Consider the following 19,118-nt stretch of genomic DNA (forward strand, 5'->3'; position numbering starts at 1 on the left):
CAGTCACCTCTCTGCATTCACAACCAGGTCAGTCTATGTTGTGATTTGGTCAAGCGACAGCATCCCAAAGCTCTGGTGATGGCAACTCATTCAAACCCAAGATGGTTTTCCATAGCATAATAGGGATTAGGAAATGTGTTGTGGAGCAGGTGACAGAGGCCTAGTCCCAGTGAGGTGCCTCTGATTAGCTACCCAGTCTGAGCTGCTCCACATCTCCCAGTGGCACCTCACCTAACTCTGCACCTTGAGGACAATGCATTTCATATTCCCCTGACCCGCTGTGGTAGAGGATTGAAAAGTTGGGTCTTTTTTCCATTGGAACAAGTGGTGTGGGTGGCGGGGTGTGGGGGGGGACTGGTGGTGAGGGGGAAGGGGGCAGGGGAGGGTCCAACAGTCGATCGGGCCATGACCATGATAGGACTGGGGCCTGGTAAAACAGTTAAAGGAAAAGGAACTGGGATTGAAAAAAGAGCGGGTGAGGGAAAGCAAGAGAAGGGAAGAGTAGGGTTAAGAAAATGTACCTGCAGGTTAGGAAAACAGAGATGAAGTTAAACTGAGAAGCTGTGCCACCCAACATGGGCAGGTGCATATAATGGAAAGTATATATACCTTACATCTTAAAGATAACTCATTGGGGCTTGACAAGGTAGATGCAGAGAGGATGTTTCCACTGACAGGGGAGACTAGAACTAGGGGGCATAATCTTAGAATAAGGGGCCGCCCATTTAAAACTGAGATGAGGAGGAATTTCTTCTCTCAGAGGGCTGTGAAATTCGCTGCCTCAGAGAGCTGTGGAAGCTGGTTCATTGAATAAATTTAAGACAGAGATAGACAGTTTCTTAAACGATAAGAGAATAAGGGGTTATGGGGAGCGGGCAGGGAAGTGGAGCTGAGTCCAAGATCGGATCAGCCGTATTAAATGGCGGAGCAGGCTCGAGGGGCTGTATGGCCTACTCCTGCTCCTATTTCTTATGTTCTTATGTTCTTAACTCCCAGGCGTGACAACCAGACGTGACGGAAATAGTGTGACATGATCTTCCTGTAAGCACAGGAAGTGCTTATTAGAGGTAAAACTTTTAATATGTTATAAATATTTAGATATATGGAGAGCCCCAGGGGCCCAAAGTACAAATCCCTACCTCGACTACTTACTGAGAGCTGCAGTTTGTGTTGTCCATTGAGGGGGAACAAGGACTCCGCCCGCCCCCAAGTACAAATGACAGATCTGAATCCATGTCTGCACCTTTTACATTTCCTTTCGCAGGCCTTCAAAGCTTTCAATCGAACCTTAAGGACTTTATCACATCTCCAATTGCTTTCACGTTCTGTTTCAATCCTAGAATCGTACCTCAAAATGTGCTTTAGTCAGTGTTTTGTTAAAGGAACTCTAATGGACAACACTACGTGTAACACAAAATGCCCACTTTCTTAGCTAAGAGTACCATCCCAAAATGGAATACTGCGCCATCTCTGTTGCCATTGGTGACTGGAAATACGCAATCAGCAACAAATCAATGATCGCATCAATTCGCATTGAGCTACCAGAAGCAGGCCAGCCACAATCAAATCACTAAATAAAAATGAATGACATGTGGAATCTTTGCAGGAGAATGACTCACTTGGGTGGGGACCTTGCATGTACAATGTAAGTGACTGGAATGATGCATTGCACCTCTCTGCTTGGCTGGCTTTTGTATTTGATCCAAAGTTAACTAATCCACAGATTCAAACTCCCTTCCCTATTCCACCACACTGAATCAAGTTTAACTTTAACCAAGAGGTATGCAGCTTAGGGAGGCCTATATCTTGGCCTAAATCCTCAGGCTAAATTAGAGCTTCCAGCTAATGTCGTGCCCATTACATGGGTGAAAGAATTTCTTTACAGGATGTCGGGATGGTGGAGTAGAATGCAATTGTTCTGCTTGACTGTTTAAGAGGCTCTGTAGCATTGTCACATCATCTGTCTTTCATGATGATGTCACACGGCTACTGCCACCAAAGTGGGTTAATCTGGAGGAGGACCAAGGCCAAGGGGTCTGTGTGACTACACCCACTCAGTGGGGAGGCAATGGGGACTTAACAGAACCAGCCCTGGTTTTCCTTCCATTTAAAGTAATGGTGGGGAAATCTGGCAAATTCTCCAAGGGGCATGCAATCCGCACCACCGGATTCCCCTTCCTGTCCTGGCCCAGCTGACTGACAAATACAAGGCAAAATCTACTTGGGAGCCTATTATCAGCAAGGGCCGACATCAATGACAAGGTTCAACACCGCCTCCAGTGTGCCAGTGCAGCCTTCAGCCGCCTGAGGAAGAGAGTTTTCGAAGATCAGACCTTCAAATCTGGTACAAGCTGATGGTCTACAGGGCTGCAGTGATACCCCGCCCTCCTGTATGGCTCAGGGACATGGACCATATACAGTAGACACCTCAAATCGCTGGAAAAATACCCCAATAGGATCTCTATCAGTACAATAGGATAACAACTGAGAAACTGTACCCATTTAGAACAGCAGGGCTGGTAAACTGGAGCCAATTTTACTGGGAGACAGGAATTAAAATTGGCAAGTAGAGTTCATGCTACAGTAATTATTTCTCATTTGTGTACCAAATACTCCTTCAAGTCCAGTTACTGATTACAGCATCCAACTCAAGGTAAAAGTTCACCCATTGGGATCCAGTTTCTTACTTTGCTCATTATTTGCCCCCCCCCCCCCACCCGCCTTCACCAGGCCCTAGCTATCTATTGGACAAGATCCTGGCAACTCCAGTGAGTGGCAGCAGCTTCTTCCCATCAGGAAATCTCTGACCACAGTGTCACTCACCTGAATAACTCGGCAAAGCAACTCTATTGAGTGAGTCCTGGGGCTGGGATATAGGCACAAGTACTGTGCAGGTTCAGGATGTGACATTATCATGGTGGACAGAGGAGTGTTCATTTTACTCAGCAATGAATGTGGTGAACAATTCCCCTGATGGCGCATGGATGAGTGCAGAGCCAGGAGTGGTACTGAGACCCGCTCAGACCAGGAAGGCGCCAGGTTTGATTCTCAACCTGCGCTGAATTCGCTGACCTCAATGCCCCCAAACTGAGGGTAGGGACAACTCGACCTGGATTGCTGCTCCTGGTTGCCATCCAGCGACTCACCCAATGACCCAAGATGTTGAGTAAAGGTGGGATCCATTAGGTTGGACAAGTCACACAATTGAAAGGCTGTCAGAAGAGGAATGGGTATTTGGGAGAGATATCCTGTGCAAAATGCTAACCATAGAACCAAGCCCAGCGAAATGCAGCTGCTTAGCATTGACTGGGAGCAAGTCTGAAAGAAGGTAAAACACTGATGTATCAATCATTACAATCCTAGAATAATCTACAAATCATCACAATCATAGAATAATGCACAAACCATCAGAATCTCAGAATAATCAACAAACCATCACAGTCCCAGAATAATAAACAAGCCAGTTAGCCTGACATCAGTAGTAGGAAAATGTTAGAATCTATTATTAAGGACGTGGTAACAGGGCACTTGGAAAATCACAATATGATTAGGTAGAGTCAACACAGTTTTATGAAAGGGAAATTATGTTTAACCAATCGACTAGAGATTTTGAGGGTATAACTAATAGGGTAGATAAGGGAGACCCAGTAGATGTAGCATATTTAGATTTTCAGAAGGCATTCGATAAGATGCCACACAAGAGGTTGTTACACATGATTAGGGCTCATGGGATTGGGGGGTAATGCATGGATTGAGGATTGGTTAGCAGACAGAAAACACAGTGTGAATAAATGGTTCATTTTTGGGATGGTGGGGTGGAACTTGTGAAATGCCGCGAGGATAAGTGCTGGAACCTCAGCTATTTACAATCTATAATCAATGACTTAGCTGAGGGGACCGAGTGTAATATATCTTAAGTTTTTTGATGATACGAAGCTAGGTGGGAAATTAAGCTGAGGAGGACGCAAAGAGCCTGCAAAGGGGTATAGGTAGAGAAAGAAGGTGGCAAATCAGTATAATGTGGGGAAGATTGAAATTATCCACTTTGGTAGGAAGAATAGAAAACCAGAATATTTTTTTTAAGTGCGAGATTGGGAAATGTTGGTATGCAGAATGATTTGGGTGTGTTTGTACACAAATCACAGAAAGTTAACATGCAGGTACAGCAATCAATTAGGAAGGCAAATAATATGTTGGCCTTTATTATACAGTGGTTGGAGTGGAAGAGTAAGGATGTCTTGCTGCAATTATATAGGGCTTTGGTGAGACCACACCTTGAATACTGTGCACAGTTTTGATCTCCTTACCTAAGAAAGGATATACTTGCCTTAGAGGGGGTGCAACAAAGGTTCACTAAACTGATTCCTGAGATGAGAGTTGTCCTTTAAGGAGAGATTGAGTCGAATGTGCCTATATTCTCTAGAGTTTAGAAGAATGAGAGGCGATCTCATTGAAACATATAAAATCCTTGGAGAGATTGACAGGGTAAATGCCGAAAGGCTGTTTTCTCTAGCTGGAGGGTCTAGAACCAGGGGTCACAGTCTCAGAATAAGTGGTTGGCCATTTAGGACTGAGATGAGAAGTTTCTTAACTCAGAGGACTCTGAAGCTGAGGCATTCTCAACCCCAGAGCATTGTGGCTGCTCAGTCATTAATATATTCCAGACTGAGGCTGATAGATTTTGACACTAATGGAATCAAGAGATATAAGGATAGTGCGGGTAAGGGGAGTTGAGATAAAAGCTCAGCCATGATCACATTGAATAGCGGAGCAGGCTTGAGGGGCCATACGGCCTACTCCTGCTCCTAATTCTTAAGTTCTTAATCCCAGAATAATAACCAATTCACCACAATCTCAGAATAATCAGCAATTCATCACAATCCAGAATTAATCACCAATTCATCACAATCCCAGAATAACAAATTCATCAAATTCATACAATAATCACCAATTCATCAAATTTCTGGAATAATCATCAGTTTATCAAATTCCCAGAATAATCTACAATTCATCACAATCCCGGAATAATCACCAATTCATCACAATCTTGGAATAATCACCAATTCATCACAATCTTGGAATAATCACCAATTCATCACAATCCTGGAATAATCAACAATTTATCACAATCCTACAGTAATCACCAATTCATCACAATCCTGGAATCACCAATTCATCACAATCCTGGAATAATCACCAATTCATCACAATCCTGGAATCACCAATTCATCACAATTCTGGAATAATCACCAATTCATCACAATCCCGGAATCATCACCAATTCATGAAAATCCCAGAATATTCAACAATTCATCACAATCCCAGAATAATCACCAATTCATCACAATCCCAGAATAATCATTTCATCACAATCTCACGAGCACCACACAATATTCAAATCAGCACAGTGTTTAAACCCATGTTCAGACCCTTGCACTCGTTCCACGCTGGATCACTGTAGTTCACAGCTAACTCTTTCACACATTAAAAGCAAATGAATAAACCAGGGGCCTTACTTTTCATAGTCGTGCTTGCAGTACAGCTGCCTGTCCCGGCAGTAGCAGGTACCAGAGAGAGGCTGCAGACATGCTGTGCATTTCAAACATGCTTCGTGCCAGGATCGCTCATTGACCTGCAGAAGGTAGCGGTCAGTGATGGTAACGTTGCAGCCCGCACACATCTGCCCTGGTTTCTGCCCGAAGCCTAGACAACAACATTCTGAAATGAGTTTACAAAATCATTTCCTTTTTCATAGGAACATAGAAAATAGGTGCAGGAGTAGGCCATTCAGCCCTTCCAGCCTGCACCACCATTCAATATTATCATGGCTGATCATGCAACTTCAGTACCCCGCTCCTGCTTTCTCTCCATACCCCTTGATCCCTTTAGCCGTATGGGCCACATCTAACTCCCTTTTGAATATATCTAACGAATTGGCCTCAACAACTTTCTGTGGTAGAGAATTCCACAGGTTCACAACTCTCTGAGTGAAGAAGTTTTTCCTCATCTCGGTTCTAAATGGCTTACCCCTTATTCTTAGACTGTGACCCCTGGTTCTGGACTTCTCCAACATCGGGAACATTCTTCCTGCATCTAACCTGTCCAATCCCGTCAGAATTTTATATGTTTCTCCAGTTTTACACCTACTGCCTCCAACAATGTCCCCCCCATTATTTTTTTTTGTGGGGGGGGGGGCGGTCTCTGCCCCTTTAAGGGGCTGCGTGGTCCAGTCACAATTTTGCGCATTTGAAACTTAACATTGAAAAGGCCAGTTCCCGGGCTGCGCAGGACTGGTAGAAACTTGAGCAATCATGTGGCCATGCAGCTTAGAGGGAATGTTGCCCTCCACCACTTCAACCATCCACTCCATCCACCACCGCACACCGTGGCTGCAGTGTGTACCATCTACAAGATGCACTGCAGCAACTCACCAAGGTTTCTTCAAAAGCACCTCTTAAACCCGTGACCTCTACCACCTAGAAGGACAAGGGCAGCAGATGTGTGGGGACCCGATGCCCCATGCACTATACCAGATATCCCATGTCCTATGCCCAATGTTCCATGCCTGATGTGCTGATGCTACTACCACTGAGCATGAAGGTGGATGTTGGCAAGCCATTTATCGGAAAAAGAAGGCTTATGAAGAGCAAACAATTCTGAAGACAAGGAGCAGATACTCACCGGGATCGAGGGTTGAACCAGTTTGTTTCAAACACGTGGGAGGCTCTTCTGTTTTCATGTTGCCTGGCACATTCAGTAACATAAACCTATCAAATCAATAGATAAATATCAAGTCAATAGGATACAAAATATGTCTGCTAAATCCAACCAATTAATGATCAGTTGGGTATGAAGTAGATTTGGGTTTGTGACAGACTGCCATACATCTGGAACGATGAACATCACTAAAAACAGATTATCTGATCATTTATTACATTGCTGTTTGTGGGAGCTTGCTGTGCACAAATTGGCTGCCGCGTTTCCTACACTACAAGAGTGACTACACTTCAAAAAGTACTTCATTGGCTGTAAAGTACTTTGAGACGTCCGATGGTCGTGAAAGGTGCTAGATAAATGCAAGTCTTTATTTTTCTTTAGTCAGAGAAGATACATAAGAACATAAGAAATAGGAGCAGGAGTAGGCCACCTGGCCATTTAATAAGATCTTAGCTGATCTGATCATGGACTTAGCTCCAGTTCCCTGCCTGCTCCCCATAACGGTTTATTCTCTTGTCGCTCAAAAATCAGTCTATCTCCGCCTTAAATTCAATGACCCAGCTTCCACAGCTCTCTGGGGCAGAGAATTCCACATATTTACAACCCTCTGAGAGAAGAAATTTCTCCTTATCTCAGTTTTAAATGAGCGGCCCCTTATTCTGAGACTATGTCCCCTAGTTTTAGTTTCCCCTATGAGTGAAAATATCCTCTTTGCATCCACCTTGTTGAGGCCCCTCATTATCTTATATGTTTCGATAAGATCACCTCTCATTCTTCTGAATGCCAATGTGTATAGGTCCAAGCTACTCAATCGATCTTTATAAGTCAACCACATCATCTCCGGAATCAACCTAGTGAACCTTCTCTGAACAGCCTCCAATGCAAGTATATCCTTCCTTAAATACGGAGACCAAAACTGTATGCAGTACTCCAGGTGTGGCCTCACCAATACCCTGTACAGTTGTAGCAGGACTTCTGCTTTTATGCTCTACACCCCTTGCAATAAAGGCCAACATTTAATTTGCCTTCCTGATTACTTGCTGTACCTGCATACTAACTTTTTGTGTTTCATGCACAAGGACACTCAAGTCCCTCTATACTGCAGCACTTTGCAATTTTTTCCCATTTAAATTAGAATTTCCTTGTCTATTTTTTTTTGCCAACGTCACAATTTCCCACATTAGACTCCAGCTGCCAATTTTTTGCCCACTCACTGTCTATATCCTTTTGCAGACGTTTTGTGTCCTCCTCACAATTTGCTTTCCCACCCATCTTCAGCAAACTTGGCTACATTACACTCGGTCTCTTCATCCAAGTCATTAATATAGATTGTAAATAATTGAGGACCAAGCACACCACTAGTCACTGTTTGCCAACCTGAAAATGACCCATTTATTCCGGCTCTCTGTTTTCTGTTAATTAGCCAATCCTCTACCCATGCTAATATATTACCCCCAACCCCGTGACCTTTTATCTTGTGCATTAACCTTTTATGTGGCATCTTATCGAATGCCTTCTGGAAATCAAAATACACCACATCCACTAGTTCCCCCTTCTCCACCCTGCTTGTTACATCGTCAAAGAACTCCAGCAAATTTGTCAAACATGATTTCCCTTTCATAAAACCATGCTGACACTGTTTGATTGAATTCTGCTTTTCCAAATGTCCCGCTACTGCTTCTTTAATAATGGACTCCAGCATTTTCCCAATGACAGATGTTAGGCTAACTGGTCTATAGTTTCCTGCTTTTTGTCTGCCTCCTTTTTTTAAATAGGGTCGTTACATTTGCAGTTTTCCAATCCGCTGGGACCTCCCCAGAATCCAGGGAATTTTAGTAGCTTACAACCAATGCATCCACTATCTCTGCAGCCACTTCTTTTAAGACCCTAGGATGTAGGCCATCAGGTCCAGGGGACTTGTCCACCTTTAGTCCCATTAGTTTACCACCTTTAATCCCATTATTTTACCGAGTACTACTTCATTAGTGATAGTGATTGTGTGAAGATCCTCCCTCCCTATAGTCCCTGATTATCCCCTATTGGGATGTTTTTAACGTCTCTGCCATTTCCCTGTTCTCCATTATTAATTCCCCAGTCTCATCCTCCAGGGGACCAACATTTACGTTAGCCACTCTTTTCCTTTTTATGTACCTGTAGAAACTCTTACTATCTGTTTTTATATTTTGTGCTAGTTTACTTTCATAATCTATCTTCCCTCTTTTTATAATTTTTTTAGTCGTTCCTTGCTGGCTTTGAACCTGGATGAGTTTGGCTCACTGATTTAAATTGCTAATGGCTGCATTGATGTAAATAGCACATGTTTTCTGTAACCTGAGGAGCAAGTTGATTATCCAATAGCCACATCTGGTTACACCTTGCCTAACATTGTTCAACAGGTTTGGATCTCCAGAGATGCAAATGCAGTTCCCTGCTGATTTTAAAAAAAGACTTGCATTTATATAGTGCCTTTCACAAAGGCTCAGCGGACGTCTCAAAGCACTTTACAGCCAATGAAATGCTTTTGGAGTGCAGTCACTGTTGTAATGTGAGAAACACGGCAGCCAACTTGCTCACAGCAAACTCCCACAAACAGTAATGTGATAATGACCAGATAATCTTGTTATGTTGATTGAGGGATAAATATTGGCTAGGACACCAGCAATAACTCGCCTGCTCTTCTTCAAAATAGTGCCATGGGATCTTTTCCATCCAGCTGAGTTTAATGTCTTCTGAAAGACAGCACCTCCGACTGTGCAGCACTTCATCAGCTCTGCACTGGAATGTCAGCCTAGATTTTTTTTATGCGCTTATGTTTCTTGAGTGGGACTTGAACCCACAACCATTTTAACTCAGAGACAAACATGCTACGCACTGAGTCACAGCCTAGAATGTGTCCCGAATGATTGTGTCATTCCTGGCGAGTTTCACACTCACTTATTAGGGCAAATTCAATCATCCTATGCTCCTAATACGGGACCTTACTAGATGGGAGCGAAAGTAGGAAACAGGGTGATACAAATCTGACTGCTGTAGATACCTCCTTGGGTTCAGTGGTGTAAGTTACTCTCCCATAAGAACTTTCCACACCCCCTATGTGCTAGAGCTGACTCACACTGTCCAATATCTTCTTATATAAAAGCATAACCCGGGGATGTAACAATGCAGTCGAAAGTGTAAAACGGGTGATAGTGAATCGACAGCCTGCTTTACATCTCCCCCGATTTTTATTTCCCTCTTACACTATCGCACAGAGTTAAGATCTACCCCACTGCAGCTCCATTCACATATGGACTAGATAGTGTATCTTGCACACAGGTCCTCATGTATGTTTCTTCAAACTTTTTCAAAGGTATGCTGAGAAAACAACTGGCAAGACGAGGCCAGATATGAATTATTGTCGCTCTATTTCAGTGAGTGAACAGATGGAGCAACAGTTATGATCCGACTTGCTTGGTTCAATTAATACAACTTGTCTTTATGTAATAATAAAAAATAATGAACATACAACGCTTCCCTACAGGGAATGATTCTGCCCGTTTTATCCGCTGAATTAATTCTCTTCATGCATTTCCCAACCTCACAGATTCACACCAATTAACGCCTGATTGTCCCTGTTGCACTCAAGAGCTTACTTATGGTCAGAGAGAGAGAGAACTGCTGACTTTCAAGACATTGGACAGTAAGTAATGTAATTTTTAAAGTCTTAGACCTCATCTTGCTGAAATGTTGTACTATTTAATAAAACTATCAACAGGGAATGGGCATTTGTGCGATGTGCTCTGCTGCTAAAACAAAAACCTTAACAGATGCAAAATAAACAGGAGAGGAAAAAGATCATTTAAAAGGAGCGTTGTTACCCGAAACACTCAGCATCGTGCGGCAGACGGGGTCATTTCTAAATTAGCCAGCCCCATGCATTGACTAAACTTGTAACAGTGTAATTTTATACTGCATCTCAATGTGTGCTCTCACTTCTATCCGATACACTTATACCCTAACAGTGTTTGGGAGGTTGTGAATTTAACTCTTTGACTGCTGGCCATCCAGGGAAATTTCAAGCTCCATAGGCTCACCATTTTTAAGCTTTTGGCTCACAAACCGCAATGCTTACAGAAACATTAATATCACTGGAATGAGTCTACTCACAGATCAGCAGTAAATATATTAATATTAACCCAACACCGCTAAATTAAGCAAGAGTAACACTTAAAAAAATACGTCAGCTCACCTTGTCTTTCTTTCTCCCATTCTGTCTATCTCTTCCTCTGTCTGTCTGACTCTCCGTTTCACTCTCTCGCTTTGTATTTCTCTCCCTGCTTTTCCCTCACTCGTCGCTGAATCACATTCTCTCTTTCTCTCGTTTTCTCCCTCTCTCTCTGCTTCTCGCCATCTGCCCCTTTCTTTCACTCCTATTTTATTGTTTTCAATTAGTTTATCTTTAACCATCCATTTTAAAAAACTCAAAGATTTCAACATTTTTGCTAATTATCCACAGTGGGGGGGGGGGGGGGGGAGGAACAAGATCCATACAAGCCTGTGATTGGATCAGAAACCAATAATCTCACCCACAGGATGGGAAGAGCAATCACAGGTGGGTGAGATGAGTGGACTCAATGGATGTGGGGATGTCGCTATTACGTACATTGGGGCAACTTGAAAAATATTTAATTTGTGAATATCTGGGAATGGAATAGTTTCCATTCTGTTCATCGAGTGACAGCATCAAACATTCCCAGGACAGAAACAGCACGGATTAGATATAGAGTAAAGCTCTTTCTATACTGTCCCATCAAACACTCCCAGGACAGGTACAGCAGGGTTAACTACAGAGTGAAGTTCCCTCTACACTGTCCCATCAAACACTCCCAGGATAGGTACAGCACGGGTTAGATACAGAGTAAAGCTCCCTCTGAACTGTCCCATCAAACACTCCCAGGGCAGGTAAAGGCATGGGCTAAACTTTCCATCGCATTATTAAACAGAGACTATCCTCAATAAACATCCCATCGATTATTAAACAGAGACTATCCCCAATAAACATCCCATAGATTATTAAACAGACAGTCCTCAATAAACATCCCATAGATTATTAAACAGAGACTATCCTCAATAAACATTCCACAGATTATTAAACAGAGACTATCCCCAATAAATATCCCACAGATTATTAAACAGGAACTGATGTCAATAAACTGTCTATTGGGTTATTAAACAGATGAATTCATGTATTGAGAAGTTTATATATATAACAGTATAATACATTTCAGTATTATTAATATATTACTAATAAATCCAATAGGGAATTCAGGATAAACTTCTTTACCCAGAGAGTGGTGAGAATGTGGAACTCGCTACCAAAAGGAATAGTTGAGGTGACTAGTATAAATGCATTTAAGAGGAAGCTGGATAAGCTCCTGAGGGAGAGAGGATCGGGTGACATGAAGAGGGGTGGGAGGAGGCTCTTGTGGAACACAAACACTGGCATAGACCTGTTGAGCTGTAACATTCTATATAACATGCTAAGAATTTGATATATATTGAGAAAATTAGTATCATTCGGGAATATTGTGAATATTTTTTGCAAACTGTCAACATCAAACACTGAAAATATAAAAAATGCTGAGAATAATCTATGCATAATGAGAGTATATATACTGGAATTATATATACCTATATAAGAATATAGGAACATACCTATATCTGTATACTGATGCTATGCATCTGAAAATGTATGCACTGAGATTATATATATATATTTGCAATGTTTATTTCAAATAACATTATATGTTCACTGAGGCTAATATATCTGCTAAATGTATATCTATATATAATGTAGCATATGTGCTCCTGGAATCATATGCATGCATTATTATTTATACTATACACTCTATATACTAAAAGTGACATACACTTCAAATTAATATTGATAGTGAAAACATTCAAAGAATTTAAAATTCTGAATTGTCACAATTGAAACTATTGGGTTTTACTGTGCAGCATCTCACGGGGACAATGCCCCGATATCCATGCCGGTATTTCTGTGCCATTGAGTTTAGCCTTCCTTTGTGAGTTGGTAGATTCTGCTATTCCTGATGTGAGGTGCTTGCTGTCAGGAACCAGTCCCGGGCTGGAGCCAGAACCGGGGCGGTGAAGGTTTGGGTCATCAAAAGGACTCGATGCTGTGTGACTGAGGTTAAGTAAGGATTTTAGAAACGGGACAGATCCGCAAGGGAGAGGTCTGTGGCAGGAGGCGCCTGGGAGTAAAATTCCCCAATTTAAAGACCCTAAAAAATATTATAAATTAGACATGTAAACACGAGTGTTCCCTAAATAATAAACAGCTCTGACTGAATGGGTTCGGTTCGCTCCTTGTGTTGTATTTTGATGCCGAGGGCTGGGAATTTCCGGAGCAAATCCGACATATGAAACGAGTGATTAAATGGGTTTAAACAAATCTCTCAAACTATTCAACTGATCTCACCCCACAAACATCTTCCCTTGTATCTCGCCCCCTGCACTTTGTTTGCAGATGTCGCATTGAACACAAACTGGTAAATTATTGGTTAATTTATTGCACATTTCAAACTCTTTCGGGAGGATTATTCGGGGGCTCTCTGATTATTCCCGGTCCATCTCTCACATTCCTGGGAAATTTGTTTGGGGAATTACAAACTAATTTCTTGCGATGAATGAGCGACAGCGTTCTATTTACCAACATCTTCCTTGGGTTTATTGATAATGTTATTAACTCGCAATGATAAAACTGGATTTTTCATTTTAAACCAGGTTTCGGGTTTTCATTGATTGAATTTGCTGAGATTTTGTCAATCACCCAGATTTTTCTGTCCAGTTTATCAAAGCTATTTTATTCCAGTGCAGTGTTCAGATGGAAGGCACCGAGGGAACCAGATACGGGGGTATGTGGGGGGGTGAGAGCGCGGGGTGCAGGGCCGGAGCAGCGGATGCTGGAATGGGGCGCAGAGTCCCGCCGCCCAGAGAGCGCTCACCGAGCGGGGAAATACAGGGATCGGGCCGCTAACCAAACCAACGTGAGGACAGAAGGCTAGAAAACGGCATTCAACTGGGATAGTGGGGAAAAAGGGAAGGAATTAGGAGAAATAACCAAAAAGCGTTAACTGAAGGAATAGAACGAAATTGCTGCGCAAAATTTGTCAAATATCTTCATATATAATCTAATTTAATACAATGCAATTTAATCTACTTTATATAAATAGCTGGCTAATCTAATATAAATGCATCGATATAATTATCTAAATAATTATCTATCCACTCTAAGTGTTTATATATATAAATCTCTACAAATATATAAATAAATATATTTATACAATGCAAATATTAAAAATATAGATGTATTTAAAAGAGCTCTATAATTTAATACCACTCTATATATTAATATAATAATCTCTATGTAATAAGCGCCACTAATATAAATATCTATCTATATAAAAGAAAGTCTTGCATTTATATAGCGCCTTTCATGACCACCAGACATCCCAAAGCGCTTTACAGCCAATGAAGTGCTTTTGAAATGTTGTAATGTGGGAAACCAATTAGCGCACAGCAAGCTCCCACAAACAACAGTGTGGCCAGATAATCTATTTTTACTGATGTTGATTGAGGGATAAATATTGGCCAGGAGACCGGGATAACTCCCCTGCTCTTCTTCTAAATAGTGTCATGGGATCTTTTACATCCACCTGAGAGAGCAGAGGAGGCCTCGGTTTAACGTCTCATCGGGAATACCAGCACTCCAGCAGCACTGTGCTGGGTGTCAGCCTCGATCTTTGTGTCTCTGGAGTGGGACTTGAGCCCACAACCTTCTGACTCAGGACTGATCCACAGCTGACACTATATACATTTATATATATATATAAAATATAATTATATCTGTGTAATAAGCACACGTATATAAATATCTCCCTCTCTATATACAATATAAATCCTTGTGTAGAACGAATCTCTCTGTAATGTCTCCAAATGTGTAATATATAAAAAGCGCTGGTTTTGTGTCCGAGATAATGTGCGGATAGGAGAAGGGGTATAGAAACCTGAACACTAAGTAAGCCCAGTTTACACTGAATGAATGAAGCGCACGATCGGGATTCCACTTCAGACTTTGAGAGGATTGAACTGGAAGTGAACTCGGGCCCCGAATTCTAACCCCTGGAGCCGAAACAAACTCCACACCTTAACCTCGACACATGTTCCACCTTTAAGAGCCCAAGTGGGGTTGGGATAGACAAAATACAGACCCAGGTACAATCCCAAAAACAAACATTATGTAGGGACGGATTCCCTCAGTTGCCCCTGTGTGTGTGGTGCGGGGAGTTCAATCATTTCACAGTTTGAAAGTGCCTTTTCGATGCCCAGTGATCGGAGAGAGGGCCAGGCACGGGACAGGGGATAGACTATCACGGGACAGAAACTCACACACAGGCTGAAATTAACCAGCCCCTGAAATTAACAAACTCACCGGCTCCAGTTCAATTGCCTGTTTTTCAGGGTGGGGGGTGGGTGTGAATTTATTTTAGTTTGGAACCCAATCGCTCCGTTTAATCCGGCTTCTTCCTGCACCGGATCAGACTGGGATCCGAGCCATACTGCTGGGCCAGCCAATTCCGGGGCTTTTTCCAATTTGGATTGAATTTCAAAGCTCGAACGTTAATGAAAATGATCATTTTGTTTTCGATGTCAGGAGGGTTGAAGCTGAATGAATGGGCAGTAAGTGAGCCCATCTCCCTCTCCCGAGCTCAGTCCCCTAGTGTCCCGGGATCCTTGTCCCGATCCCCGAGGCTCTGGGATCACCTGCGCCGGGTCCGTGATATCCCAAAGACGGAGTGCCGTCACTGAACATTGCATCCGACTGCAAACCGCTCTCCCCCAAAACCCCTGCAAAAAAAACCTTTATCACCAAGATCTCTCGGTCAAACTCTCTGCTATGGGCTTTCCTGCATGCGTTCTCTAATAGAACAAGCGCCTCTCCCTTTCCCAACAAACCAGACCCACAGCTCAGTGCTCTCCACTGTGGCATATCCGGACATTCTGGGACAGCTCGATGACAGGCCGGAGCTTACCTGGGTGATTCCCGTCTGTCCCCCCAGCCTCAAACTGTTTCTGAAAAAGTGCAGAATCCACTGATCCGACTCTCCGGCCTCTGCTCAGAGTCTCACACACACACACACACACAAACACAGAGGGACAGGCGCCGTGATCCACTCAACTTGTGCAGAATCCGTCCCGCGGCCGATCGCCGACACCATTCGGGCTGGTTGTGGAACCGGGCTGTCGGAGAACTGCGCTCAACTCCAGCCTCTCACTCTCAGCCTAGATCCTCACAATCTACTCCTCAGCTTCACCCGCTGGCACTGTCCGGCGCTCCCTGCGCTCATTGCTGCTCGCTGAGTATTCCTTATCACTGATGCAGCAAAATATACAGCCCTATGATCAGAATATCAGCAGATGTTATCGCCATTCCTTCCCCTGGCTCCAGTTTCCTTTACAGCCTTTCCTGAAAGCACACACCCTCCGTGTGAGCTTTGGATCTATAGGGTTTGTTTCTTTGGGATGTGGATCTATAGACCTTGGATCTATAAGGGTTTACCATATAGAGATCGGATCAATAGGGTTTTAGTCTATTGCGTTTGGATCTATAGTGGTTGTTTCTTTGGGTGTGGATCTATAGGGGCTGGATCTATAGGGTTTGGAACTTTGGGGTTTAGACTTACATAACATGATAACATAAGAATTAGGAGCAAGATTAGGCCATAAAGCCCATCAAGCCTGCTCCCCATTTAATAAAATCATTGCTGATCTTCAACCTCAACTCCACTTTTTCGCCCGATCTCCATATCCCTTGATTCCCCTAGACTCCAAAAATCTATCAATCTCAGCCTCGAATATACTCAACGAGGTAATGAAGTTTCACTGCAATTATGCAGGTTAAAAACATAACACATAATTGTGTGCAGCTAGTGATTGCAAAGAAAATGCTGATACATTCAAACACTAGAGTGTTCAATTAACATGTAAACAGCAAAATAATTCAACAGTTCTACAGTTCTTCGGGGCAGAGAATTCCAAAGATTCACAACCATCTGAGTGCAGAAAATCCTCCTCATCTCAGTCCTAAATGGTTGGCCCCTTATTCTGAGACTATGCCCACTAGTTCTAGACTCTCCAACCAGGGGAAATAATCTCTCAGCATCTCCCCTGTCAATCCCCCTCAAAATCTTGTATGTTTCAATGAGATCACCTCTCGTTCTTCTAAACTCCAGGGAGTATAGGCCCAATCTACTCAATCCCTTCTTATAGTACAACCCTCTTATCCCAGGGATCAATCTAGTGAACCTACAGTTCACCGTCTCTAAGGCAAGTATATCCTTCCTTAGGTAAGGAGACCAAAACTGTGCACAGTACTCCAGGTGTGGTCTCACCAAATCCCTGTACAATTGCAGTAAGACTTCCTTACTCTTATACTCCAACCCCCTTGCAATAAAGGCCAACATGCCATTTGCCTTCCTAATTGCTTGCTGTACCTGCACTCTATCCCGAGGCTGGAATTTTACCGCTGCTGAGAGGGCAGGTTTGGAGACGGGTCAGCTGTCAAAATAGAAATAATTGACAGTGTGTCGGGAGCCCACTGTCAACCCACCTCCATGCAAGTCTCCCAGAGGTCGGGTCTGTCAGCAGTTAACAGAGCCGACACCGAGCGGTGCGGGGGGGGGGGGGGGGGGGAGGGGGGGGGGAGACGGGTGGTGGCGCAATTTAGATTATTAAGAAATTGTTGAAAGCCAATGAAACACAATTTTCCAGCTTTTTGATGAGGTTCACGGAGCACATCAGATAAGTAGGTCGGGTATTCCATCAGTATCCAGTCTTCTGAACAGTTGACAGCTGCAAATGTGGTATAAAAGCTACCATTTCACAGCTGTTCACTTTCCAATCTCAGAAGCTGGAGCCTTCAGGATTTGGAAGACACATTTCAGGTTTATGCAGGTTGTAAGTGTTTGGAGTAAAGTCTCTATCCAATGTCACCTACTTGGAGAAACCTCTCTCACCAGAGACAGATCACTTCTGTCATCTCGAACTCACCTGCCATCTATTCCATCAGCATCGGTGCCCTTGAAAAAAAATCTCACATTGGTCCTCAGAATCTCACCACGATCAGCCACAACACCGGCAGCACCAGACACACCAGCAGCACCAACAACAACACCAACCTTTTCCACAATCAACTGATATTACACAGGACACAAGGCATTAACACCTGACCACAATGTTGACCGGAGACCAGGGATGGCCACATTTACTTTACTTGATGCTGTACACTCTGGTTGCCACATGATGTGCCAGCTTGGCACCACCCTACACCAGCACCATGAAGCATCCCTCCAATGCCCAAGCCATTCCTTTCACTCTCATCACTATTGCGGGGGATACCGTTATGTCACACCATTCACTGCAACTCACTAAGCCACTTCCAAAGGTGCACACAAATCTGTCCAAGAAGGCAAAGTTTTGACAATAAAGATTTCAATGTTTTACAACACATTAACAGAAACTTTACATGAATATTGGCGATAACATCCAAGTGCCTACCCTTGTGTACTATTAGTTGGTATGATTGCAATAGGATGACAGTTAGTGTGAGGGGTGACTAATGAGATGGGGATGTGATAACGTAAATAGAGAGAGGGATGGGTGGCGGTACAAGGTAAGTTGGTGTAAGTATCTGCAGGAGTAAGGTAGGGAAGGCAGAGTGATGGGGATGTGTTGAATGGCACAGCAAGATGAGATTGAGGGTGGCTTTGCAGTAACATGTTGTGATCTACTGAGCACTATCGGGTCCTGTCTCGTCTGCCAAAATCGCTCACTATTCCAGAATCATTCTGGAATGTAAAGATAAACCCCACCTTTTATTCTCCACTGCTAACCATCTTTTAAAACCACTCTCCCAGTCTCCACCCTCCGACAATAAGTGTGAGAAGCTAATGGACTTCTGTGTCTAAGATTGAGACCATTTCATCGGCCGTCTCTGCCTCTTCCCTTTCTTCCCCGAGCCCAATGAGCTGAACTTCCTCTAAGGAAGCCCCCTGCCCTAGCCCTGACCTCACATCTTTCTCCAGCTTCTCTCCAATCTCCCCTCATGACCTTTCCAAGCTCATCCTGTCCATGAGGCCCACTTCCTGTTTCTCTGACCCTTATCCCATCAAACTGCTGACCACCCAACTTCCTTTTCTGGATCCCATGTTAGCTGACATTGTTAACGGTTCTCTCTCCTCAGGTACTGCCCCCCAGTCCCTCAAATCTGACTTCATCACCCTCTCCTCAAAAAAACCATCGACCCCTCCATCCTTGCAAACTACTACCCCATGTCTAAC

The 19,118-nt window shown here is 43.3% G+C and overlaps 1 protein-coding gene across 1 annotated transcript in view; it reads right to left on the reverse strand.

The window, feature by feature from the left end:
* Nucleotides 1–6,361, reverse strand: part of lmx1al (LIM homeobox transcription factor 1, alpha-like) — a 345,874-nt gene extending 339,513 nt beyond the window's left edge. The window contains exons 1-2 of the mRNA XM_070867079.1: nt 6,343–6,361; nt 5,517–5,703 (exon numbers count right to left, since the gene is read on the reverse strand). Of these exons, the coding sequence (XP_070723180.1) occupies nt 5,517–5,703; nt 6,343–6,361 (206 nt within the window). The remainder of the gene's footprint in view (nt 1–5,516; nt 5,704–6,342) is intronic.
* Between the last annotated feature and the right edge of the window lie 12,757 nt (nt 6,362–19,118).

This window comes from Pristiophorus japonicus, chromosome 24, assembly GCF_044704955.1.
Source record: "Pristiophorus japonicus isolate sPriJap1 chromosome 24, sPriJap1.hap1, whole genome shotgun sequence".
In the NCBI taxonomy this organism is placed as follows: Eukaryota; Metazoa; Chordata; class Chondrichthyes; family Pristiophoridae; genus Pristiophorus; species Pristiophorus japonicus.